We start from the raw sequence: 26,611 nt of genomic DNA, 5'->3' as shown, positions 1-26,611 counted from the left end.
AGGAGGGGACCAATTGGCCCACAGAAGCCACCACATAGGTGAGCCATGGAGAACAGCCTGCTAGGCAGCAGGTGCCCAGTGAACCAGAGGAAAATACAGGTGCTCTCATTTCCTCCCTGTCAGCTTTGTACTTTGGTTAGGAGCTTTATCTTTCTCCACTTCCAAGCAAAAATAATTAAGGCCGACTGATCATTAAGATTCCCCACTCAAAAACAAAAAAATAAAGAACAGGACACTTCATTTCAAGTGGCTATTTCTCCTTCCCAGTCAGCAACAAGCCAGCTTTTTAGCAGCGCCCTCCCCTTTAATAGAGGATCAGCAGAAGTGTACTTCACCTTCAGTGAGTAGGAGGGTCCCCTCACTTCAGTGTGCTCCTCCTGCCAGCTTAGGGCACTGTGGATCTTGGTTTTGAAGCTTGTCCAGAGCCACTGAGGCACAGCCGTCATTCTACCCAACACATACCAGGTAAGCTGCTATGTACCAGCATGAAGCCCCCTGGAAGATCATTTGGCCATTATTTCAGAATTTGCTTAAATATATTGAACATGCACTTTGGGGGTCAAAGCAATAAGGCTAAAAATGGTCTCTTCAGCAAGGCATAATGATAAAGGAAAGAGATGTTCTTTCCAAGTTTATCATGAATTGAACATCTTAAATAAATCCCAAATTTTGCGGGATCAATATGAGTGATGTTTTCATTCATATCAAAATAAGAGACACCTGACAAATATTTAGGGGACCTACTATTTGTGGGAGATATGCAATCTGCTATGATAAATGCAAAGCATAGGGTTCTAGAAATTTATAACCTATTGGGAGGACAGGATATGAAAATTTTAACAATATTATGAGCCTGCACATGACTAAGGGCCTAATGGGTGGCACAGACAGTAGCAAAGTCGGGTTGGGGAGTGAAAAATGGATAGGTCCTGTACTTGCTAGGAAAGCCTTTCATGAAGAGACTCACCTTGAAGAGTGGAATGATGTAGCAAAGTGGGATGACTTGCAGTTATGGATTGTTAACACTTCCATTGAATCAATTCTACATAACAAACTCTTGAATATATATGAATTCATAATTTATATGAATTCCGATTCATAGTTGGAATATGTGCATCTTCAATTCAGAAAACCATTCATGTCAATATTGGAAACTAAAGTCCTGAAGGAAAGACTGGTGTTTGCTCGTTGTGGTAACCGCTGGCTGGCCCTGGAGCCTGCTGGCCTACATTCCCTCTCCTCAGCAATCTGTTCCCCTTCGGTAACTTTTACTGAATGCTCACTAATTTTTAACAACCCGGCATACAGAGAATGAGCTTAGTTTAACTGCTTTCATTTTATTTTTAAATCTTGTAAACTTAAAATAGAATAGAGGCACAAAATAATTTCAGATTGAAAAAGAAATATGGTTTAAGGGCTTGTGGCTTCATTTCTCTATATTTCTGGCTTTCAGTTGAACCTGTTGCCTAGGGGAGCAACTGTGCCGTGCGCTGGTGCTCTGAATGAGTGAGTGATGGGCAGAGGCCACAAAAAGAAACCTTTAGTTTCCCCTTCAGGCTTTGTCCTTTATGTGAGTGTGCAGGAAGCCTCCAGAAAGCTTACATGATCTGAGTATTGAAATTTCTATTCTGTATTTATCAAGGAATTGAAAGAATTTCAATTTTGGGGACTCTTGTTCATAGCCTAATAACCCAGCGTGGCAATAAAAATATGACTTCTGACTAGATGAAGATATTCTTTGTTAGGTTACTAAGTCGGGCAGACACCTATATCACCAAATTGAACCTAGAGATAAATGCAATGTATTTTGAATGAGTTTTCTATTAGAAATGAGTCTTTTGATTAAAATAAAATCACAGTATTATGAATCACTAAAAAAAATATTACTAGAGAATGATTAGATTCTATGAGTAAATTTGGACAGTTTTTCAGATGTAAGACTAACAAATGAAAACTCTGTAGGCTGCTTACCACAAACTAAGTAATTTTCCCTCCTATTTCCTTCCTTTACTCAGATTATCCTATGTGCCCATGATGACCTTCACTCACCCTTCAGGTACACATCAAAGTTATCTTCCAGATCATTCACATGTTCACTGGGGAATGAGCATCACTATTGATGAACAATGATGATCTCAGATTTACCCTAATGGACTTTAGACTCCTCTAAAGTATAGTTCTTTTAAGACACATCTCCACAAATGCTTTTCCAGCCCTTAACTAGAATTTATCTTTTTTTAATATTTATTTTTTAGTTTCAGGTGGACACAATGACTTTATTTTATTTTTATGTGGTGCTGAGAATCGAACCCAGTGCCTCACGCATGCTAGGTGAGCGCTCTACCACTTGAGCCACATCCCCAGCCCCTAGAATTTACCTTGATTGTAAATCAAAAGTCTGGGTTTTCTATTATACATGTTCTATCATGTCCTGTGTTCCATCCCAGCTACCTTGAATAAATCTTTTTTTCTACCAGTAGATCCTAAATTTCCTAACATGTCTTTATATCATCCTTATAAATTTGAAAGCTCATCATGGTTGAATTGTTTTGTTTCACTCAAAAAGACATTTTTCAACCTTTTGGCTAGGTGCTAAAGCACTGAGTTGGGTCATGGAACAAAGGATGTGTAGAAGGGACATTGCAATCAAAAAAGAAATTAAGAAAATTGCCTGGAGGTGTGGCAAAGAGTTTGGAATGGTTGGCACTTAGGGTTTAAATGAGGGAGCAATGGGCAACAGTCCAAATAGGAAAGCAGAGGACTCGTCATGAAGAATTGAGTTTCACAAATGAGGAAAATGAGACATAGATGTTATTTGACCAGCCCGGGTAACAAAGGACTAGAATCCATCACTTGATCAGACCTACCAACCAGGCCCAGCACCTCACATCGGCTCAGACAGTGATTTTGTGTTCCCACGCCAGTCTGGGGCAATTAGCTAGAAAAGATGAGGACAGTGATAGTGTCTCTAGCACTCTTGTCTGTGTAGTTAGGCTGCATTATACCTCTCTTTGAATTTATCACAGCAGCCTGAATGGAGGCAAGAGCAAGAAGAGGCCAACAACCAAGAAATAGAGCGTACCAAAGGCAGCATCCAGCACTGGTCTCTAGTATGCCGTCATGACCAAGCTGAGCCCTGCTTAGTGACATGTAGACCAGGCTGTGAGCTATAGGCTGAGGCATATGTGTAGCGTTTCCAACCCTGCTATGCTTTTGGTGCTTCACCTTGAACATCACAGAACCAATATGTTCAATGACACCTAGGTTAAAGGAATAGGCAAAGGTTACAAAACTGCTCATATCCAGAGAACACATGTAATAATGTTCAACTCTCTAATAATCAAAGAAATCCAAAGAGAGAGAGAGAGAGAGAGAGAGAGAGAGAGAGAGAGAGAGAGAGAAACTTTTTTTTTTTGGTCAATCAAATTTGCAAAGATTAAAAAGAATACTAATAACTAATGTGGCCAAAGGCATGGAAGAATGGGCTTTCTTTCTTTTTCTTTATTTCACTTATTTATTTTTATGTGGTGCTGAGGATCAAACCCAGAGTCTTACACCTGCAAGGTTAGCACTCTACCACTGAGCCACAACCCCAGCCCAAGAATGGGCTTTCTTATGAGGCAAAAAAGGTACAACTTTTCTCCAGAATAATTTGGTACTGTATTTTATAAGTTATTAAAACATGTTCATCCCTTGTCCTGGCAAGCCCACTTGAAAAAAATTTGTTCTACATAATTAATCACAGATGTACACAAATGCCAGTTTTGAACTGAGTTTACTTCAACATTATGACTGAAAATTGGAAATAGCTTTATACCAACAATAATAACGTGTGATCACCATGGTACTGGAGTAGGTATATCTATTAACAGAGATGCAATGGTAGAATATTGTAGCACAGCATTCTTAGCTATAATGTTAAACAAGAACTGTAGGCTACACAACAGTCTACAGTGTAAGCGTTTTTTAAAAAAATGTATACAAGGATGCCAAGCATAGTGATGCATGCCTGTAATTCCAGCAGCTCGGGAGGCAGGAGGATCACAAGTTCAAGACCAGACTCAGCAACTTTGTGAGACCCTGTCTTAAAATACAGAATAGAAAGGGTTAGGGATATAGCTCAGTGGTAAAGTGCCCCCTCAGTTCAATCACCAGTACCAAAAAAAAAAAAAAAATGCATACAAGGGTGATATGTGCCTATACCCTGGCAACTTGGGAGGCTAAGGCAGGAAGATTTAGCCAGCCTGGGAACATAGGAAGATTTCATCTAAAAAAAAATTACATTAAAAAACCCATACATATGTAACTGACATGTTGTTCAAATGGGACTCGTGGAATATAATCAGAAAGCATCTTTAGTTTTGTGTCCTACTTTTCCTTTAAATGCCACTGAAGAAGAACAAGGGTGTTCCCATGACCTTTCTTCTCACTCGTATATAATAAAAGTCCTCTGGTCACTTTAACACAAAAAGCACAGCCCACTTCAATGGGATAATTAGAATGTCCAGTCCCCGGTTAATTCCAGCCTTATTCAGAGGATTCCGTATTCCTCTCCCACAGCCACCACTTGCTTGAGTTGCCTATAACAGTGAGGAGGGATCCATCCTTCTCCTTTTCCCTGTAAGCCTCTTCCTCTCTTCTCATCAGTGATTGGTTTTAACCACTCCAAGGCTGAAGTGGATGGTGGTCAGTGGGAAGAGAAGTACTAGTTTGGAGGGGAGGTATATACTGAAAAGCCCTCTCCTGGCTGGAATGGTTGGGCTGATGTTTAAATGTGCCTCTTGTCTTGTGTGTATTTGTGTGGTTTTCTCAGAGATGGCTCTTGGCCAGGCCCTGTAGTGAAGATCTTTTGATGCAGATGATAAGCTTTCTTCTGCTTTCTGCTAGGAACCCAGTGATTTACCCACAACCTCTTTCTTTTACCCCTGAAACTGGCTTTAAAGGACATGAACTGTGAGAATCCCATGTCTCCTCAGCCAATCCTGTGGCCCCCATGTCTTGTACATGGGAAACATGCCATTTTTGCCTGAGAAACCCTGGAAATGAAGACTGCCCTCTGCAAGCTGAGCAGCTGGCCAGCCCCAGTTTTCAAACTCAAACTTCTCAGGCAGGAGTCTGAAACCAGTCTGCCTTTCCCCCACAGCATAAGGGACACAATTATGCTCTTTCAGTAGTAATGTTGAAGACTCTCTCTCTAAAGAAAATCTCCTTACAAATCCTCCCTCTGTCTCTACTCTCCTGACCCACTCTGGGGAAGGGGACTTGTAACTCTTTTTTTTTAATTAATTTTTTAAAAAAATTTATATGTGACAGTGGAATGCATTACAATTCTTAACTCTTAACAGGACTACTTTGGCTTTATTTTTGTAAATTCAAGCAAGGAAGTTCTTCTTACTGGTCTTTTCACAACTCACTTGAATATCTGGAATCTCTTGCTTTCATACCTCAGCTAAAAACGGAGATGGGCAGATTCCTAGTCCTGTTACCCCTGTTTTAAAACAGTCGGACACACACACACACACACACACACACACACACAGTGAGAAAGAGCATGAAAGCAGTATCTCTGGTCTTCCAGGGATTATGAATAATTTTTTTCCTTCAAACTTTTATGTAATTTCCAAGTCTTCTGCATCTTGTATAATTATATGTTCATAATTTTAAAAAATTAACTTCAAAAAACTTTTAAGTGGCAAAAAAAAAAACACCTCAATTTTGTTGATACTTGAAATTTCTTGTCCCCATGTTAGGAATTCCCTGTGTAAGAATTCCTACATTGTTACTTATGGCTGGGCATTTTAGTTATGCTCTTTTAGGTGATGAGAAACATACATTACTTTACTACAAATGTAGATGGCACTTTATGATGAGTGTACAGGAGAGAGAAAGGAAACAGCCTGAGCCGGGCAAAGCCAGTTCTTGGGAACAGGAATGCTGATCAAAATACAGCAGCATTCTGGCGCCAGTCATCACATGGAACTGCTCAGTGCCTTTCACTGTGTTTCACAGCCTCTGTGTCACTGTAGTTTGTCTTACTTGTCATTATGATTTCAAGACACACCAACAGGAAAGACGTGAATTAATTGTCAGTCACACTTCAAAATAGAGCTCATCAGCTGGGCAGCATTCTTGCTTATGTTTAGTTTTTGGGTCAAGCAAGAATCCTCAGGTCAGTTGATTAGGGCTAGGAGTGCAAAAAAAAAAAAAAAAAAAAAAAAAGAAAATGAAAAAAGGCAGGGGCAAGGTGGATCCCATGACCCAAAGCATAGCAATTATCCACGACTATTTTACTATGAGCAGGACAGGCTCCCACCACATCCTGGGTTGCCAGTATGCTAGAAAAGTCGTCCATCCTCTCAGACTACCATGCTTAATTAGTTGCTTCTGTGACTTTAATCCTGTTTTTGAATGATGGTAAAGAGAATAGAGGTACCAGGATGATTTTAAATAAAACAAAACAGTGCGAATCAGATATCAAGATTTCTTTTCCTATGCCAGACATTTCTTTGCCCAACCCAAAGAAAACAAGTATTTTTGCTAACAGGAGCAAAATGACTCAAAGCTGAAAAAATATTGACTTTTAAAATGTAAGGTCATTGTTAATAAAGAATAGGACACACACAGATACATATACCAAGTAAATAGTTCTATTCATTTCTACTTTTCTTCTATAAAATGCACCTGGCATCACTGCATTAACATTTCTATTCATTTTCAAGAGATTGGTTGGTTGTTCATACTGAGCACAATTATTTTGAACCAATTCATGATGCACAGAGACATATTCAAAGTACATAATATCCTCCAATGGTATATCATCATTTGTATTGTGTGACAAAGCTTCATTTAGGCCTTTTCTCCAAAATCCATTGAGATTTCATGATAAAGTGTTTCATAATACATTGCAAAGAGTGATACAAATTGTGTTTGTTTTTGAGATTGAGAAAGAAGAATTTAGCTACTAGAATCTGAATAATGATGTCAAATAATAACATAGAACAATAACATTACCAGAAAAATTTCTGAAAAAAAATTTCTTATATACTAAGTTGGGTTTCCATAAATAAGTTATATAATTTGCAGTAGATGCATGCATTTGTACGGCCAGTATTACTTCATTTCTCCCCAGGTACAGATTTTCTGATAGAATCACTCTAGTAGTACTTCACAGGAATATGTCTTGGTAAATAAATGTAATTACATTTAAGACCAAACTTAGTAAGTTCTTCTGAATGAGATCTTACTCATGTGTGTGTATGTGTGGAACATCTCATCAGCAGAGTAATAATTCTAATGATTACTTTTTGTAGAAAGATCTAAGGGAGAAATGTTCTAGGTAAATCTCTTTGGAATGTGGTTCTTCAATAATTTCTAAAGAAGTGGAGTGCCTCAGCCAGGCAAAGCCAGTTCTTGGGAACAGGAATGTTGATCAAAATACAGCAGCATACTGGCATCATTTTGTCAGTTGATGAAAAAAGCAGTGTAAACACAGCACTGATCTTTGACAGGTAGTTTTGCCAAAGAAGACTTGGAAAAGGCAGGAACCATTTAAGTAAGGATTAGTTCAAGGATTAAGTCTTTTTAAAAATATATTGCAAACTGTAATACAGACCAATGAGCCCATCAAGCTTTCTTAACCCAATGAGTGAATCCTGCAATTTATAACTCAAGAGACTTTCCTCAACTCTATCGTTCCTGGGAACCCAGGAACAATACATTCATGGTGATGACATTCAGGAAACCCCAGGCCACTTTCTGAGCAGTTTGTGGCCTAAATCAAAGACTGAATACCTATCTAAGATCTATCTTTCTTGCCTCCTGGCTTCTATATTTGATCAGTATGTGAGGATGAAGTGGGAGAAGAGGAAAACCTCACATTGCAACATTAAATTCCTTAAAGTTGAAGCTCATTCTGGAAAGTTAGATTCAATTTGAGTTGGTTTTCTAACATCTTTAAGATGTCATGATATGGAGGGTGAATTAAGTTGAATATCATTGTGGGTTTTAATTAGAGAATGAAAAGTGAATGTAAGGTAATCTTGCAACCTGCCTGCCTGGACCCGGAATAAACTATGGGAGCATCACTTTTCTATAACCTTGTAAAATTGCCTAGGCTTCTCCTTCTGTCTTCTTTTCCTGGTAGGACACATTGTAAAAATAAGCATTCAACTTCATTCTTATTAATGAAAAACAAAGGAGGGATGCACCAGAGCCTCAGGAGTACAGTTGTGTCTTGTTACCTAACTCTACAGAACCAGCAGTACAGAGGATGTGGTCAGAATTTAGGATGTAGTTGTCTTTGGAAAGAAGCCATGAATAATATAATAAACAAATCCAAGGTGTTGAGATCATACACTTTATCTATGGATCAGAACTTTATTAGCTCTAACCTGTCTTGCAGTTGTGCTAGTAACAGCCTGACAGGAGTCACTTACCTCTGATACTGCAGCTCTGCACAGCTTCCCTGCACTTGTAGAATCCTAACATCACTTTGCGAGTCTCAGTATAAGATGTCTGAGCATCTGTGTAAAGGGGAATAAGAGGGATGCAAAAGCTAAAAACTTCAACCTGGGGTTGTAGCTCAGTGGAAGAACGCATGCCTAGCATGTGTGAGGCCCTGGATTTGATTCTCAGCACCACATGTAAGTAAATAAATAAATATCCATTGACAACTAAAAAATATTTTTAAAAAACCTCTAGTTTGAAATTCTTTTGTATTCATTTGTTGGATTATTCAACAAATATGTATTCACTGCTTTGGTGTGTACAGGAATTCTGGCATCTGACTTAGGGAGCTGACATCTAGTGACAAGGTAACCAGCCTGCAAAAAGTTTAGACACACTACAAAGAAAGTTTATTCCAGGCAAGCACTGAATAGTTCAAGCACTGAGTAAAATAAACTGGAAATTATTGTACTCACTCAACGAATGGGGTCTTAAGCTAGGTGGAAATCTAACTTTTTTATTCTCCACTTACAACCTCTACAAGTTTTTCATCTTTCATAGTTTCAGGGGTTTTTACTGTAAAATGAATGTTGTTGTCTTTCGGTATCTGCAGGGGTTGGTTTTAGGATCCCTCAATGGATACCAAAGTCTATGGATGCTCAAGTTTCATATAAAGAATGGTATAATACTTGCATATAACCTGTGCACACTGTCCCATATTCTTCCTCCCTTCATTCACTTCTCTCTCTCTCTCTCTCTCTCTCTCTCTCTCTCTCTCTCTCTCTCTCTCTTCCTCTCTCTCTCTCTCTCTCTCTCTCTCTCTCTCTCTCTCTCTCTCCCTCTTTCTTTCTTTTTCTTTCCCTCTTTCTTTTAGACTGGGTCTTGCTATGTTGCCCAGACTGGTGTCAAAACTCCTGGGCTCAAGCAATCCTCTTAATCAGCCTCTGAGCATGGGGACTACACATCCATACCACCGTACCTGACTCTACATACTTTAAAGCATCTCTAAATTGCTTATGATAACTAATACAATGTAAATGCTATGTAAATAGTTGTTTTACTGTATTGTTCTGGAAATAATGGCAAGAAAAGATCTGTGAATGTTCAATACAGCCATTTTTTCCTAATATTTTTATTTGCAGTTTGTTGAGTCTGGGATGGGAACCTGTGACTATGAAGGACCTACTTCATGGGGATCCTGTGGTCATTTAATTTGACAGTTTTTGTGGAAGTGCCCAGTGAAGCAGCTGTCATGTAACTTATACCTAACATTTAATTCTAGGACCACTTTACCCTGAAGGAGACAAGGTGCTGGTGCAGTGGACAGGTTTTGTTCAAGTTCAGTAACATCATGAAGACACTAGAAATGATACAAAAATAGTGTCTTCATTCAAGTTATTGTCAGTTTGAATCTGGAATCATGTTGTCCTCTTCTTACTGTTTCATTTTAATCATGTAATGGACCCAGAGAAAAGCAGCAAAAAGAAAGGTCGAGGACATGAATGGACAGTAGACACAAGAGGACAACCTGAAAGGCTGGGATGGTGTGGGCTGGAACACAGAGGTCTGAGGGAAATAGAGTTGGGATCTCTGAGATCTCAGACCAAGCTAAATGGGGATTTGTCATCCACATCCTGGAACATGAGGCCATTTCCTTTGAGACCTTTGTAGAAGTCTGCTTAGACTCACAGCAAGTGGGATGGCACCACAGAGGCTCCAAGTCAGCCCCCTCATTTTATAAATGAAGAAATCCATGTTCAGAGAGAAGAGTTTCCCAAATAGATATTCATTCATTAACCAAGGGCTTATTAAGTCCCTGGCCTACATCTGATGTCATTCCAGAAAACAAGACAGGCAAGGTCCTCGCTATTATGGATTATATTTTAGTGGGGAACAGGGAGACAAGAAAAAGAAAATAAATGAAGATGATGATTTCAAAAGAAGATTAATGAGATTAAGAAAAATATACCAAGTAATGACAAAAAGTGACTATGGATGGGAGAAGGGACTTTTCTTTTTTTAAGAATTTAACCTTTATTTTTTATGTAGTGTTGAGGATAGACCCCAGTACCTCACATGTGCTAGGCAAACACTCTACCACTGAGCTACAACTCCAGCCCAAGAAGGGATAATTTATGTTGAAAAGTCAGGGAACACCTCTGCAAGGACATGACATTTTAGCTAAGGCCTAAATGAGACAAAGGAATTGCTGTGTGTCAAAACAGTGAGGAGCATTTCAGGTGGAGGCTACAGCAAGTGTGAATCCCAGTAGGAACTAGCTTGACTTGTGAGAGGAACAGAAAGGTGGTATGGTTGACAGTGGCAGAAAAGGCAGAGGTCAGATATTATATGAAGACCATGAAGTGTAATGGTATTCTAAGCATGGAGAGAATTAAATAGAGAAGTGACACAAAATGGCTTACATTTATAAAAGATTGTGTAAAATAAAATTTATATATTGACCCAGGGGAAAAAGTCAGGTAGTCAGTGTAGGTAAGAATAAGGAGGATCTAGTAATGAGAAAATGGGCTAACAACTGTTTTTCAAATCAGGCAGTTGACATGGGTAAAAACCACGAGAGTTTAGAGGATGACGAATAGTTTTCCAAAGAAAGAACAAAAGAGTTGCTGGTGGTTATTTTTCAAAAAATTAAAAAGAAAAAAAACAACTTTCGTGTTTGTGTTCCTAGTCACATATAGGGAAAGAAAGGAAAGATGACGATCAATGAAAGACAGAAGTTCTGAGGGCTATAAAAAAGGCGAGTCGCATCCCTCCCACATGCTTTTGGGCTTTGAAAGTCCCCTTCTCTCCAGGGAAGTCTGTCCTCTGTCACTTTTTTTTTTTTTACTAATTTATTTGTTTTTCTGTGGTGCTGAAGATCAAAACCAGTACCTCACACACAGACAAGTGCTCCACCACTGACCACAAACCCAGCCCCTCTATCACTTTTTAAAATAAATCCTGCTAGGCTTAAATTACCCAGCTGCTCCCTGTGTTCATTCTTTAACTCCATGAAACACAAACTGTCCAATCATCAATAAGACCCGTATCTGTAGGCTATTGTTTTAGACTGAGCTCCTACACTAGTCCCCAATAGCCATTCCAAAATGGAGTCATTTGTGTTAAATGTCACATAATCAGACCAAAACTTAAAAGAAATCAAACAAAATAAGAAAATATCCCAAAAGATAAGGTTTTCAAAAAAAAAGTCACAACAAATAATCAAAACCATCAGTCAACCTGAGCCAACATAAGAAAGTCCCCCTCTACTTTAGTTCTTACAATGAAAGTAACCTGAAATAACCTTACATTAGCCAATATCTTTTATATATTCTGTTATTTCTTTGATCCTGCTCAAGCTACTTTATAAAAATCATCTGTTCTGCCATGCCCAACAGAGCTGTTTTGTAGATGGGATGCTGTCCAATTCATGAATTACTAATAAAAGACAATTTAATCTTTAAAATTCAATTTGTCAAAATATTGTTCTCTGGTATTTGCTTTGGCTGCTGTGTGGAGTCTGGATAGAAGGAGATCCAGATTAGAAGGTAGGAGGTTCCTGCAGCCTTCCAGATAAGAAATGGTGGTAGTTTGGGGTGGGGTTGTGGCTCAGTGGTAGAGCGCTCGCCTAACACCTGGGTTCAATCCTCAGCACCACATAAAAATAAATAAATAAAGATATTGGTCCAACTAAAAAATAAATAAATATTTTTAAAAAAAGAAAAGAAAAAGAAATGGTTGTAGTTTGGACAAGGAATGTGGCTGTGGAAATACTTGATAGACTGCAAGCCCCAAGAAGGTGAGGACCTTTGTCTCTTGTACACTGTGTGATCCAAGCTCCTAGAACAGTATCTGGTGCATAATTACTGCTCAATAACTATCAATTGAATCAAAGAATGGTTAATTTCAGAAATTTGACAGGAATCCAGGTTTATGATAAATACAAGTATAAGCTCTTCCCAGTTTATGTACATTTGCCTTTTTGTGTTTAGAATAGTATGTGTTCTTAGATCTTTTGATAAAATTGATGCAACACTTGTAAGCAATTGTGCAGCCCAAATCTTGGCCTCAGCCATCGCGTTTCAGCACAGTGTGAGTGATGGCCATTCAGTGCAGTGGCCAGCAGTGGGCCTTCCCAGCCAGTTCCTCATCTTGAGTGTGACATCTGAGCCTATCTGCCCTGAGAGCTTTGGTTTTGGCGGAAGCATGCTTTTGATTTGAGTACAATGTGGAGATCCAGGAGGGGATCTATTATGCCTAAGCCAAATAGTTGATGCTTTTGACTTTCCTTACAGGAAGGAAAAGCCCTAAGGGCCATTCTCTTCCTGATGTCCCCCTCTGTTGTGTTTGGGTGATACAAATTGTCCACCCCAGCACTCTTTTCTATAAACTCTGCCTCCCAACCTGCTCAGCACTTCATCTGTGCCAAACACAGACCTTTTGTGCCTTAACGCAATCCTCACAAAAGCACCAGGAGAAATCATCCCTCTTATACCCACTTGATATATGAGAAAACTGAGGCACAGAGAGATTAAAATCGTACATGTAATAAAGATTAAGGACAGCATTTAAATCAATAAGTCTGAATTTAATTTAGCCTGTCAGTATTTTAACATCCTCATTGATAAAGTGGGAAATGGTGACGATCGACCTTCACAAGGGTGCTTGTGAAGACTAGTTAATATGTATCACCGTGCCTGGTCCAGTAAAAGCACTGTGTAAATGTTAGCTATAATTAACTTTCTGATACTAATCCTATGAAAAAATTTACTTCTTATAGACATGATTTCAATTTGTGTGCAGAGTCACATCTCTCACAGTAAATATTGACTGAGTTGCTTTACAATGATGGCATGAAATTTTTGTAGAATTCATTCATTACTCCAAAAATGGTGCAAATCTTTACTGATTGCCCTTAAGTCAGGAACCATGCTGAGCCCTGAGGAAGCCGAGTGAATGAGCCACAGTTCCTGCCCTCAAGGAGCTGACAGCCTAGTGAGACAGCCATGCAGGTACATACATGGCAAGTAATTCAATATAATCTGGTAAATATGGAAGTGATCCTGGGTGCTTTCTGGTATGGTTTAGGTAAAAGGCACAAACAAAAAGAGATCAGGTAAATCTAGGAGGACAGAAGAGCCCTGGTGGCTACGAGGGGAATTAACAGTTCAACTCCAAGTTGAACCTCCAGCAGGGCAGCAAGTATTTTCTACAGAACCTTCTTTCAGGTGACTTTAGGTAAGGGATCACTCACTGTGAGCTGAACCCCGTACCGCAATTACATGCCTTTATTTTCACTTACATCATTTCTATTTTCCTTCTGTTGTGACTTTGTGTTATATTAAAACAAACATTCCGAAGGGAACAATGATCAATTGTTAAAATATAAAGCGATTTTCTTTTATCCATGGTGCGCAGTCTGGATCACAACCATTCAAGGGAGTTTAAATGGATTTTATCATTGAGCTTGGTTTGAATGCTGGTGCCATTGTTGTGTTGCTGCCCTTTGAGTTCTAAAGATTTGTTGTTGTTGCTCACTTTACCCTTTTTCCTTATCTGAGCTTTCCTTCCTGCAGACTTCCCTCTTGTGGTTTAACTTTGCCATTATCAAAAGAACACATTTTCAATATACCTGTTTGGTTTTCCTAGTCCCTGCCCCTCCCTGTGGGCTGAGCCAAAGACCAGCTCTGATGTCAAGGCAAAGGCTCTCAAATAACAAATCTTTTCAGAGGAGCAACAGGGGGAGAAGTGGCTAAGAACTCACACTTGTCCTTAAGCATTCTTTAGTCAGCAAGCACAGTAAGAAATCTTTACCTGGAAATATCACCTTTCTGAAGCAGGAAAACAAAAGCAACATTTTCCAAAGATGGTGAGTCTGCTTTGGGGATTCAGCATTTTGAAAAGTTTCTTGCCTGGGCATACTGATCTATTCTTCATTGTGACATTAACCCTAGTCTAAACTGTGACTCAGGAACTAGTCCTGCCCCATGCCTTACATTTGTGCTTTCCTGGGTGTTGTGTCAATACGAAACAAAATGTTTGAATTCCTGTGTGGAAGGAAAACTTTTACGCTACTTTGATCACATGTGAATAAAGAGGCAAATGTGCTTTCACAGGATTTAGTGTACTTGAGAAATTCATTCTGGGGCTCACCTATGACTGAACCTGTGAGACATGAATGGGTGGAGAGTTTAAGATTCCTCAAGAATTTGGCAAGAAGTCCTTAAAGCCTAGAGTAGAGGGTTGATAGTGATCAGGATTCCTGGCTGTCTGGAAGACAGAATAAGATGTAATGGGACAGTCACTCATGGGAAAGTCATTTGTGAAAGAAAAACAACATACATACAGAAGCCAAGGAAGTAAGAAAAGTGGGGGACAAGGGGAAGGATACAAGTAGGAGATAAAAAGAGAGGTAAGAACAGCAAAAAGAGGAATTGATACCCTTGGCCAGAGGACCTGATAAAGGGAACTATTTTGAGAACTGTTTGAAAATTTGCTGAGAAGATCATGAAAACTATAATTCCTATTTTCTGGCTTAGGGGTCTTGTTTGCTTTTAAATTTTGTATAACTGCTGTCTTTCCAGCATATTTGGATTATCATCACCACTAGTGTAGTTAGCAAATGTCACTGTATGCTCATACAGTTGTATTGTTCACTAGTGGGGTTAATAATACACAGAGACCATAAGATATATGGTTAAGAGAACACGGGTTTGAGAATCAGAAGCATGAGTTCACAGGGCAGTTCAATGACTCCAGCATGCCTGGTTTGCCAGGCCTCAGTGTCCTCCTGCAGCATTATCATGAGGATTAACAATAATGACTGCAAGATCCTGGAGATAGGAAGAGCTCAATACATATCATCTGCCATTATTTTTTTATTATTATTATTTTACCTGCAGAGAAGGATATAGAACCAATTATGTCTTAAGGCTCTTGTCAGCCTAAGATGTCTCACTTAAATGTGATTTAGCATTGGCTGAAGGTTTTGACCACAGATTTTAGAACGGAAGAGATCTTCAAGGTAATCTCATCTATCTCCAATTTCTAAAAATTATACACAACAAATCACCTCAAAACTTAAAAGACATTTTCTGTTTATTTAGCTTATGATTCTGTGAGACAGCCATTTGGGCTGGACCCAGCTGGGCTGGCCACCTGGGATCACGCAATTGTTTCAGGCAGGGGGGAAGGTTGGGGGGGTGGGGGGGTTGTAGTCACCTGGATCTGGATGGACTAAGATGGCTTTGCTTACATGTCTGGCAATTGGTGATGGCTTTCAGCTGGGTCTCTGTGAATGATCTCACCCTCAGGGACACTAGCCTGGGGCTTTATATTACAGTGGTCTCAAGATTCCCAAAGGGAGAAGGCAAAACCAGTAAGATCTCTTGGAGCCTGGACTTAGATGTCTCACCGTTTCACTTCCACCACATTCTGTTGGTCTAAGAAAGCACAAGGCCAGTCCAGATTCCAGGGTGCAGTGAAAGAGATCCTACTTCTTGATGGGAGGAATGGCAAAGTCACATTGCAAGGGAGTGTACCTTCAGGGAGAAGAGGAATTTTGAGGCTTTCTTTGCAAACAACCTACCATATCATCTAGCCAGCCCTCTTTTACAAATGAGGAAAAGTTAAGTAAAGAAAAGTTAAGCCAAGAAAGTATGTAACCAATTTCATCCAGCTAGAACCTAACTCTGTGCACTTTCTATTATCTGATGATAACTCAAGAATGGCCAGAGTTTGAGAAGGAACAGGAAAGAGCAGACATGAAATGGGAGATAAGGTGACAACTATCATTTACTGAGCACATTCTCAATGATTGGTACATAGTTATTAGTCATGGAAATAAAGGTAAGGACAAAGACTTGCTCAGAATAAAGACAAACAAAGGTGACTAGTGAAGGTCAGCAAGGGAACAAATGGGGAAGAGAAAAAGGAAGGGGTTTGGGATTCTTAGCTCAAGGCTGGAAAATCAAGAAAAAAATAAATTTAACTTGGGAAAAGGAACCTGAAAGGAGTGGCATGTCCAGGAGGTGCCAGGACGAAATCCTCAGCAGACCCAGCAGGGTAGGATTCATGTAAATGAAGAATGGCATTTGGACTTGGAACTGAGGGCTGGACCCAGCAAGAAAGGACCTGATTTAATTTAGTCAAGTTGATCAGCCCGAGGGTAAAGCAAATTAGAAGTGTAGACAACAGTCCCTTGTGATATGTTGAGTCAGTCTGGACTAATTAAGCAGACAAGCTGTGTACTGGTAATTTATATATATATATATATATATATATATATATATATATATATATATATATATATATATATATATATGTCATTTATAACCCTGAGTTCCTGTCATTGGCCTAAGTGGGCTGTACACACCAAGTGGATGGCTATGTGTGTAACAAATCAACACAGATAAGAAGAGTCTCGTGCCACTCAGGCTTGTTGGAACTTGGTTGAATTCTGTTTACAAGCTCGTGTCATCCCCATTAGGCTGAGATATAAAACACTGCCCTCGAGTTTCACATATTACTGTGCCCTTGCTTTTTTTAAAATATTTTTTTAGTTGTTGATGGACCTTTATTGTATTTTATTTTATTTATTTGTATGTGGTGCTGAGAATTGAACCCAGTGCCCCATGGATGCTAGTCAAGCACTCTACCGCTGAGCCACAACCCCAGCCCCCCCCCACCCCCCCTACCACCCCCCCCACCCCGTGCCCTTGCCTTTATAATCAGAAATTTCTCTTACTTGCTGATGTTGAACTTACTCACCAAAACCACACTAATTTTATAATTGTTATGTTTTTAGTACAAGAAGCTAAGGCAACCACCATAAACATTCAAATAATATTTTATTGGACATAGATTCTTGAGTGTATAAATTTAAGAAGGCATGTTCAGGTTCCCAGAGAGTAAGAAGAGTCACTTCTTACTTCAAAAGTCATAACTATTTTCATTTTGCTTCTTTAGTAATAATAATCACAGCTTTTGACAGCCTGAACTTTGGGTTTTCTGGCTCATGATTGAACATGTTCATCCACTCTCCTGACAACCATCCCCAGGATCAGCCTTGAAAGATTTGTGGTTTGAAAGCTTCTGAATTTCTTCAAAATCTTGCCCCATTCATGTATATACATGCCACTACTGCCTGAATGTCATTTCTCATTGCCTTCAGGAAAAAATATTACCATAAACATATCTACAGATTAATTGTGTTTTATGTACTCCATCCCTAGCTAGAATGAGGTTTCTGTGGCCCAACATTCAAAGTCTAATGAAAATAAAAACCTGGATGAAATAAGAAAAAGGAGTTACTTTTTATTAAATATTTCTCATTCCAATGAAAAATTCGAGGCACTGATTCATAAATTAACAAACACCACCACCCCCCGTGCCAAAACACAAAATGTAATTTCACACATATGAGAAAGTGTTCAAACCTCACTACTTATCAAAGAAATGTAGCATATTTTATGAAACAAATAAGACTTCTCAAAAAGAAAAATAATTATAGACACAGTACCATTAAAATATTAAATTAGGAAAATAAAAATACTTAAAATAATAATACCCAGCCTTCCAAGGATGGGTAGTTCTTGTACATTACTAGAAGGAGTAATATTGTTTATATCCCTTTTGATAAGTATTTTGGTAGTTCATATAAAGAAACACAAAAATATTTGACTCCTTGACTCAATTATTCTTTCAGAGACGCTATGAAAATAGAAAATGCACAATGACATCTTTTATTGCAATATTTACAAGGGAAAATCTTCACCAGGGGAAGAGTAAATAAATTATGGAAAACATACTAACTTGAATATTATGCAAATATTTAGTATTTGCCCTGAAGATGAGTAATGTTAAAAGTATTTTTGACAAAGTGTTAAGGGTTTTTTTTTTTTTTTTTAAGATTATATAGGCATGATCTCTATGAATGGCATTTACTTAGGTAAATCTGACATCTAGGAGTCTTCCTTGACTTGTCTCTGCCCTTAAACTCCACCCCCACCAAATCACGTCATCCTTATGGACACCTGGAGTCAATTTTACCCACTATGTCACTCTGAACACTTTCTATTTCACTTCAGCCTCACCACCATCATCCTGATTCAAGCAGATACCTCTGTTTCCTACAGGTAACCCTGACTGGTCTCCTCTCCCCCACTGGTATCTGCTTTCCACCTGTAGCTAGAAAGAGCTTTTAAAAATGCAAATCCGATGTGTCACACCTCTAATGCTTTCTCATTGCTTCAGGATCAAACACCAAAGCACTTAATCTGACCCCTAGCACTGCATGATCTAGTGGCTGTCTCTCTCCTCTCCCCTTTGGTTAGGCTTCCTCTCCCTGGCCACCCTCCAGCCACAGGGCTATTGTTCTCCAGTTACTACTTCTCCACCTAGGATCCCCCAGCCCACTACCCTTTATCCTTCCAGGGAATCTTCACTGTGATCTCAGGCAGGTCCCCTGGTTGCATGCTCTTGTAGTACCTATTTACATTTTGTTGTTTATTGTCCCCTCCCACCCTGAACACACACAAATATAAATCCTCCCACCCCAGCAGAATTTAAATTCTGTAGGGCAAGCATTCTTTACCCAGGGTTCAAACATACTTTGAATGAATAAGTCACACTTACCACTATTATTACATCTCTATTGTTACTGGACTCATGTTCATTTCTCCCATTAGACTGTCAGCTACCTAGAGTGGAGCCAAATCTGTTTTGCTCACTATTGTAGGCCAGCAAGCGCATCATTCGAGGCTTTATGCAGATATATATGAAATAAATTCTATTACAACCATATGAAAAACACAGAGAATAAAACACATTAAAAAGGCAATAATGGATGTATTAGGATTGTAGAAATATGACATTTTTCTCTATCTTCCACAAATATGTAATGCAAAAATGTTAAAATAAAAATTCACAAACAAAAAGAAACATCTTGTTCTGGGGATATATCTCAATAGTGGAGGAATTGCCTAGCATGTGAGAGGCCCTGAGTTTAATCCCCAGTACTGCTGAAAAAAAGAAACAGCTCCACGTGTTGTACTTATAGAATCAACATAACAAAAAAGCTAAACATAGAAATGATACCTATAATTATTCTACTCTAAAAGGTCAGACGTTTTCCTTTGTTCCCTAATGTGTCCAAATGATTGCATCATTTTTACATAGTCATGCTCATTGGCAAAATGCTGTATTTTTTTTTGCCATTTCATGTTAATTCATGTGAATTTTCTTAAGATTCTCTATTGCCTGCATAATTATGGTTAGCAACTACATGGATGTTCATTAAATTTGTGTGCTTGGGAGTAGCTATTGCTTTAAGATATATTTCCTGCAATGGAATTCAAAATGCATGAGTATTCACAAGAAAATATTGATGTCTGAATCTATTGACAATGAGATGGATAAAAACCAGGCAGCTATGGGTATGTGTGCAAGGTGCTAGAGATGGCAGTAAGCTGTGATTATTTTTAAAAGAGAGTCCAAGTTACACCAAGCCTATAAGGGGAAAAATAAAAGGTTATATTTATATTGGGCATTCCTAAGTCAGGTAGCTTGACCTCCTTCTGAAATTAGATTGGTATGTGGAGAAGTGGAAGAGGGTGGTGCTGACTTTGGGGAACCAACAATTAGGGAGGGTTTCCAGGAAGTAGAGGTCATGTCCCAATGTGGGACATTAGTAAGGTGTTAGAGACAGCTTGAACTTATTAGCAGCTCAATGAGTGGCATATTTTATACACTTATGTAAATCAAAATCTAGGAGTCTTCCTTGACATGTCTCAGCCCTTAGCCTCCCAAAATCACTCAATTCCAGTGGACATCTGAGAGTCAATTTTACCCCTTAAGTTGCTCTGAGTGCTTATGCTTTTCTTCAGCATCACCACCATCACCCTGGTCAAGCAAACACCTCTCTCTACCAGCCCCTTGACTAGTCTCCTGTCCCCTACTGCTACCTAAGCATGGGATCACCTATATAATTGTGACCTCATGCATATTGAAAGATTCCCTGCAGCTTTGTGTGGATTTCTTCTACTCAGTAGATCCAGCAGAGGCACAGGACTCTGAGGGCAGCTCTGATGTGCCATCATTCAGCATTGGTTAGAAGCAGATACCTGGGGGTCTCTTAGTCTATTCTGGTAGTAAGGGAAGTCTCAATAGACAGGAGCTACCAGGTATCAGAGAGTGGCCATGGCAAAAGAGGAGGCACTAGTGCAAATTCTGTGGGCTAAACATAATGATTGCTGCCTAATGCTTTTCAAAATGCAAGTCTGGGCAGGATGACCTCTGGCTTCCTTCTTGAATATTTTTATAAAACAGCAGTATCATAGCCCCAAGCAGAAGCATGAGTTACAGTCATCTCAGTTCATTGCCTTTAACCCCAAATTGGCCATTCTGGAGACATCTTGCTCACCATCTTCTTAGCAATACAAAGACCTTACATTGGTTATTTACATCAGGCCCAGGATAAAAGATGACAGCTGGTTGGAACCCAATAAGAAGCCTAACCTTTCATTAGCATTATACAAAAGCAACTACTTTATAAGTTACACACTGAGCCCTATATTGTCACCGTGTTCTTCAAACTCACCTTTCTGCTCTGCCTAGGGAGATTTCCTGTTAGATCTCCAAACAGTTCTAGGGTCCTTCTGAAATTGAGCAAAATGGTCAACTTTGAAAAAAAAATCACAACTGGGGATTTAAGTAAAGACTTAAAGCGGCATTTTCTTTTTTTTTTTAATTGATTTTATTTTTTTAAATATACGACAGCAGAATTACAATTTTTATTACATATATAGAGCACAATTTTTCATATCTTTGTGTATAAAGTATGTTCACACCAATTCATGTTTTTATACATGTACTTTGGGTTTTTTTTTGCATTACAAGTCTTATTACACATATGTACCACAATTTTTCATATCTGTTTGTATATAAAGTAGGTTGACACCCAATTTGAGTCTTCATACATGTACTTTGGATAATGATATCCATCACATTCCACCATCCTTGCTAATCCCCTGCCTCCTCCCTCTTCCTCCCTCCCCTCTTCCCTATCTAGAATTCATCTATTCCTCCCATATTCCCCCTCCCTACCTACTATGAGTCAGCCTCCTTATATCAGAGAAAACATTCCGCATTTGTTTTTTGGGGATTGGCTAACTTCACTTAGCATTATCTTTTCTAACTTCATTCATTTACTTGCAAAACCATGATTTTATTCTCTTTTATTACTGAGTAAAATTCCATTGTGTATATATGCCACATTTTTTTATCCATTCATCCACTGAAGGGCATCTAGGTTGACTCCACAGTTTAGCTATTGTGAATTGTGCTGCTATAAACGTTGATGTGGTTGTGTCCCCGTAGTATGCTGTTTTTAAGTCCATTGGGTATAGTCCAAGGAGAGGGATAGCTGGGTCAAATGGTTCCATTCCCGGATTTCCAAGAAATCTCCATACTGTAAAGCAGCATTTTCATTTGAAAGAAGACTAAACAGGAAAAGCAGGAAAGCAAAAGAAGTAGGTAGGATTTCAGGCCTGGTGTTTTCAAGGTGCAGAGGATATGGATATATTTAGGCTTTCAATAAACTTTCCTGTCTATCTCAAATTCCACTTTTCCCTACAACTCTAGCATTAGCCCTGTGCTCATTCATGGGTTTTCATGTCTTCATGTTTGAAGAATTCCATTATCTAAGACCATTCTATTCAACAATTTGTTTTCTGCATAATAGCTTATATCTTTGGCCATGGAATGGATGAGTAAGCAACCTACCTGTTATATTCACTCTGAACCCCCATTGCCTACATGGGGCTTCAATAAGCATTTAATTGATTAACATTGCCCAATAAACATTTAATGGATTAATGAATGAGTGAATGAGTAATCAGAACTAGGATATGCTAGTTTCTACATGTTATTAGAACATCTATCATTTATTTGCATTATTAGATCAGGTTTTAGCATATTGCTCAACCCAGTTTGTCGTCATTAACTCAACTACTGGCAAAAATTTTAGGTTGTCATGGTATTCAGAAGAACACATCTAATATATATATATATATATATATATATATATATATATATATATATATATATATATGCTTTGGTCAAAAGGAATATCTGACTAGTGCCATTTTTTCCCTAGACACATAGTTTACACTGCTCCTGCATTAGGCAGAACATAGCTCATCATGTGAGTTTGCATTAGATAAGAATGAATTTGAAGAATGCATTGATGTCCATCACATTCTGTTTTCTGCTTTATTTCAGCAAGCTTCAGAAGACAAAGAGGGATATCAGATGGCTTCAAGGAGTGACTGGAGAATGGTTTGAAGAAATTCAAAGAAAAAAGTTTTGCACTGAAATAGATGTTAGCCAAATGATAAAACAACCACTCACACACAGGCTAAGGATGGCAAAAAATGGTGAGTAAACATAGATTTAAATCATCTCTTCTTTTCCTTGTGGTACAGTATTATAGAAAATGGATCAGTGGATCCCCCATTAAACTAATCTATAGCTTAGAACTATTATAAAGTACAAAAGTTTCATCATATAACATACACTAAAAAGAGTGAACTGAAATTTTACTGTAATACTGTCTTGATAGCATAGTATTTGGAAACACAAACATGGATGTCAAAAAAGACCTGGATCAAACTTCAACCTATCCATGTGAGTCTGTTCAAGTATTTGTTCTCTATAAACCTCAATTTTCTCTTCTTTAAATGGGTTTATTGCCTACCTCATAGGGTGGTTATGAGGATTAAATAGTTATGTCTACAAATAATCAGTCTGGAACACAGCAAGCACTTAAATAGATGGGGTTATGATGGAGAAGGAAGAAACAGGGGAGGGTTTCAGGAAAGGAAGGGAGAGGGGGAATGGGAGGAAAGTGGGGAGGAGGCAGCAGAGGAGCTGCCATCCCTCTGAAACTTTGGTCAGCTTCATACATGACTTCAATAAGTGTATTCTATGGACATTCTAACCATGTGATTCCCAGCATGTCATTTAACTTTACGAGTCGATTAATTTTTAATCTATACATGAGGATAGTAAGACTTGCTCTCTCAGGACTATTGTGAGAATAACAAAGTGCTCTAGAAATTATAAACTATGAAAACAGAATAAAGTGACTTTTTTACTGGTAATCATATTGACAATTATTGCATATGTTATCAACATTAGTAACACAATGAAACATGAAACAATATTTCTAAATTTATATACTGACAATATCTTGTAACTCTCTTAATAAACCACCGTACCTAAAAAGACTCGCAGTTCCAATTTTCAGATTAATCCCATATATACTGTGGTGACTTTGCTGTTCCCTTAAATTCCTATAATAATTATAAAGTCAGCATGCCCTAAAGTTTTATGGTGTTATGGTCTGTATGGTATTATGGTATTATTGTCTTCAAATTTTAATAATTATATGTAAAACTATCACCTATACATGCACGCACTTACATAAATAGTTTATGTTGCAAATACATGTATGCTGAGAGACTTTTGGTAACAGACACTAAATGGTTTAATTTCCTTTTCCTTTACTTTCTTTGGTATAAAAAGTTATGAGGGCTGGGATTGTGGCTCAGTTGTAGAGTGCTTACCTAGCACGTGTGAGGCACTGGGTTAGATCCTCAGCACCACATATAAATAAATAAATAAATAAATAAATAAGGTTGTGTATATCTAAAAAAATAGATTAAAAAGTTATGATTTAAAAATACTAAAAGTGAAAATTTCTAAAAGACACAACAATGTGAGTATTGGATGAGCTCCCAATTTACTACCATGAATGTTGGATATCCATGGGGAAGACATGATGAGAAAGACTCACAGCTGGCTTAAGGCAAGAGATCACCTACAGAATTGTGACCCATGTACATACTGAAAGTCACCCTGCAGCTTGTGAGGATATTCCCTATTGGGCAGAACCAGCAGGGGCACAGGACTCTGAGAGGCTGTGCTGGTTCCCCTTCATTCCCAAGGTCTTCCTGTGAGGAATCCTGACCTGTTTCTAGACTGCATAGAGGGAGAGAGAGAAACAAGAGTGAAAGGTTCATTCTTTCATGTGCATTTTTCTGGAAAGATTTTAACAATGCAGAAATTCTTATGATTCTTTTTAGATCCTATGGAGTTACAAACATCAAGATCTAAAATTCTAACTAATCAAAAAAAACCCACATCTGCGCCTTCCCGACCGAGCTTCAGATCGTCATTTGCTTCCTTGTTCTCATTCAGAAAACCTGGGAAGGAGACTTTAAAGCTTCAATCTCTGGGACAGAAAGGGTGAGTTAAACTCAGGTCATGTGACGGGTCCTTAGTTATTTGATGTCAGAGGCCAGTTGCCCATTTAGTTTAATGTTTGTTCTTGGAATTTCAATTCATACAGTAACAAAAGAAACAGGTCTTAGCTCAAACAGTGACAAAGTTCTTAGGAAACCATGAGACTTGACTCACCTGAAATTCAACTTCTACTTAACTGCAGCCCTGCCTGGTGGTGCACTTGGTGAATGATGGGTTAAATGTTGGGAAATAGTCATTGGCAGTTGTTCCACTGCTCCAATAGTATGTTCTTATGCTTTATCTGGGAAGATATTTAAATCAAAACTGCTCCTTTTAGGAGGATGTATGTCCCTGGTCTCATAAGGGGAGTTGGCGCATAAAGACTAGAAAAGAGTAAATATGAGATAAGCAAAAGAATACAGGAAAACAGAATTTCTAAAACAGAGAAGAGAAAACAAGCATGATGGTTATCAGAAATATTGACAGCAAGCCATCCCTGTGTGGTTACCCAGGATTTAAATATAAGGTGAGGGAGAGGAAGCTTTTGGAGAGGTGGTAGCATAGTTCCAGATGGTTCCTGGTTTAGAACTGCAGAAATCAGTTTATCTTGACTCATTACTTTGTTGGATTGTTTCATGAAAAACAAGCAAGGCTATGCTGATGTGTATTTGAGCTGACTGCTAAATATTTCGGCATGTCTTCCTGGTTGCAAAGCTTCCCACCCTCTTAAGGTGTTGGCTTGGCACGTGATGTGTTCCCTGTGCCGTCAAACCATTCAGATTGCGTTACACAGCTAAATAAAAGGTGTTGGAGGTCACTGTTGCTGAAAAACAAGAGGCAGCAAGCAGCTGGTGGGGCCTGTGATGAGACTCCCAGGCTTGGCAGAGCACTGGCCTCCCCTCTTGGGTGGATAGCAGGATTTTTACTTTCAGCTCTCACCTGAGGCTCTTTTTTGTCTGATGAAATAAGGAAGAGCTGAGCAAAATGTAGATTTATGTGACTGTCCCTACCAGAATCACCTGAGAGGAAAAAGACTTCAAGTAGGTGAGTTACTTTCTTTTTTAAAATACTTGAGACACTAGTAATTCTTTCTCAGGTGGGGAATTTAAAACCAAGGAGCATTTCCTGCGAAGGAAATATTTGTTTTAAAGAGAAAAGAAATACTCCCAGTGTGTGGTAGCTAGGATTTGTGATAGAATTTGTATTTTCAGTGATTTTCTCTAAAGCAAATTTTATATGGCTGAACAGTCTAATATTAATAAAGTCAGAAAAGTTGAGAAACCTGTTAACTCTCTGGACAAGTTATTTCCAAGTTTATATTTCAAGATACTGTAAAAGTGAATCAAAGAAGATAAAAGGTCTGTAATCTTCACTTGTGGTGTCTGTCATATGCTTTGGCTACAGATCAAATTGAAAAAAAAAAGTTAAAACTTGCAAGATTCTGTTTAGCAAATGTCTGTCTTAGATACCAAAATAACTTACAGCTCTTTTAAACAAACCAAAATATAATATGCAGAAATGAAACAAAATTTTTAAGTATATGTGTATGTTCATCAGTTTTCAGAATCTTTTATCTTTAAATAAAATTTACTTTCAAAATGTAAGTGGATGAATTTAACATTTATCTTAATGATCATTAATATGATACATATTTTTTAATTTCTGCTAGAGTAAAATACAGAATGAAGACACTGGTGGTTGCTCTGAAGCAGTTTTAGAAGATAAAATGCAAAATCATGTCCTTTTTATTTTTGAATTTGAATATGAATATGACCTAAATATTTGGATACTAATCCTAAATGTAAGGGTGCAGGTATTTTTAAGTGTGACAGTTTATATAAGTTGTATATCTTACATCTTG

At 38.4% G+C, this 26,611-nt stretch overlaps 1 protein-coding gene across 2 annotated transcripts in view; it reads left to right on the top strand.

The window, feature by feature from the left end:
* Exph5 (exophilin 5) overlaps window positions 1–26,611 on the top strand; it is a 73,612-nt gene that overhangs the window by 22,450 nt on the left and 24,551 nt on the right. For both annotated transcript variants that reach the window (XM_077797743.1, XM_026399050.2), the window contains exons 2-3: window positions 22,726–22,880; window positions 24,591–24,753. In XM_077797743.1, the coding sequence (XP_077653869.1) occupies window positions 22,726–22,880; window positions 24,591–24,753 (318 nt within the window). The remainder of the gene's footprint in view (window positions 1–22,725; window positions 22,881–24,590; window positions 24,754–26,611) is intronic.

Source organism: Urocitellus parryii, chromosome 4, assembly GCF_045843805.1.
Source record: "Urocitellus parryii isolate mUroPar1 chromosome 4, mUroPar1.hap1, whole genome shotgun sequence".
NCBI lineage: Eukaryota > Metazoa > Chordata > Mammalia > Rodentia > Sciuridae > Urocitellus > Urocitellus parryii.
This window is presented reverse-complemented; position numbering and strand designations above follow the sequence as displayed.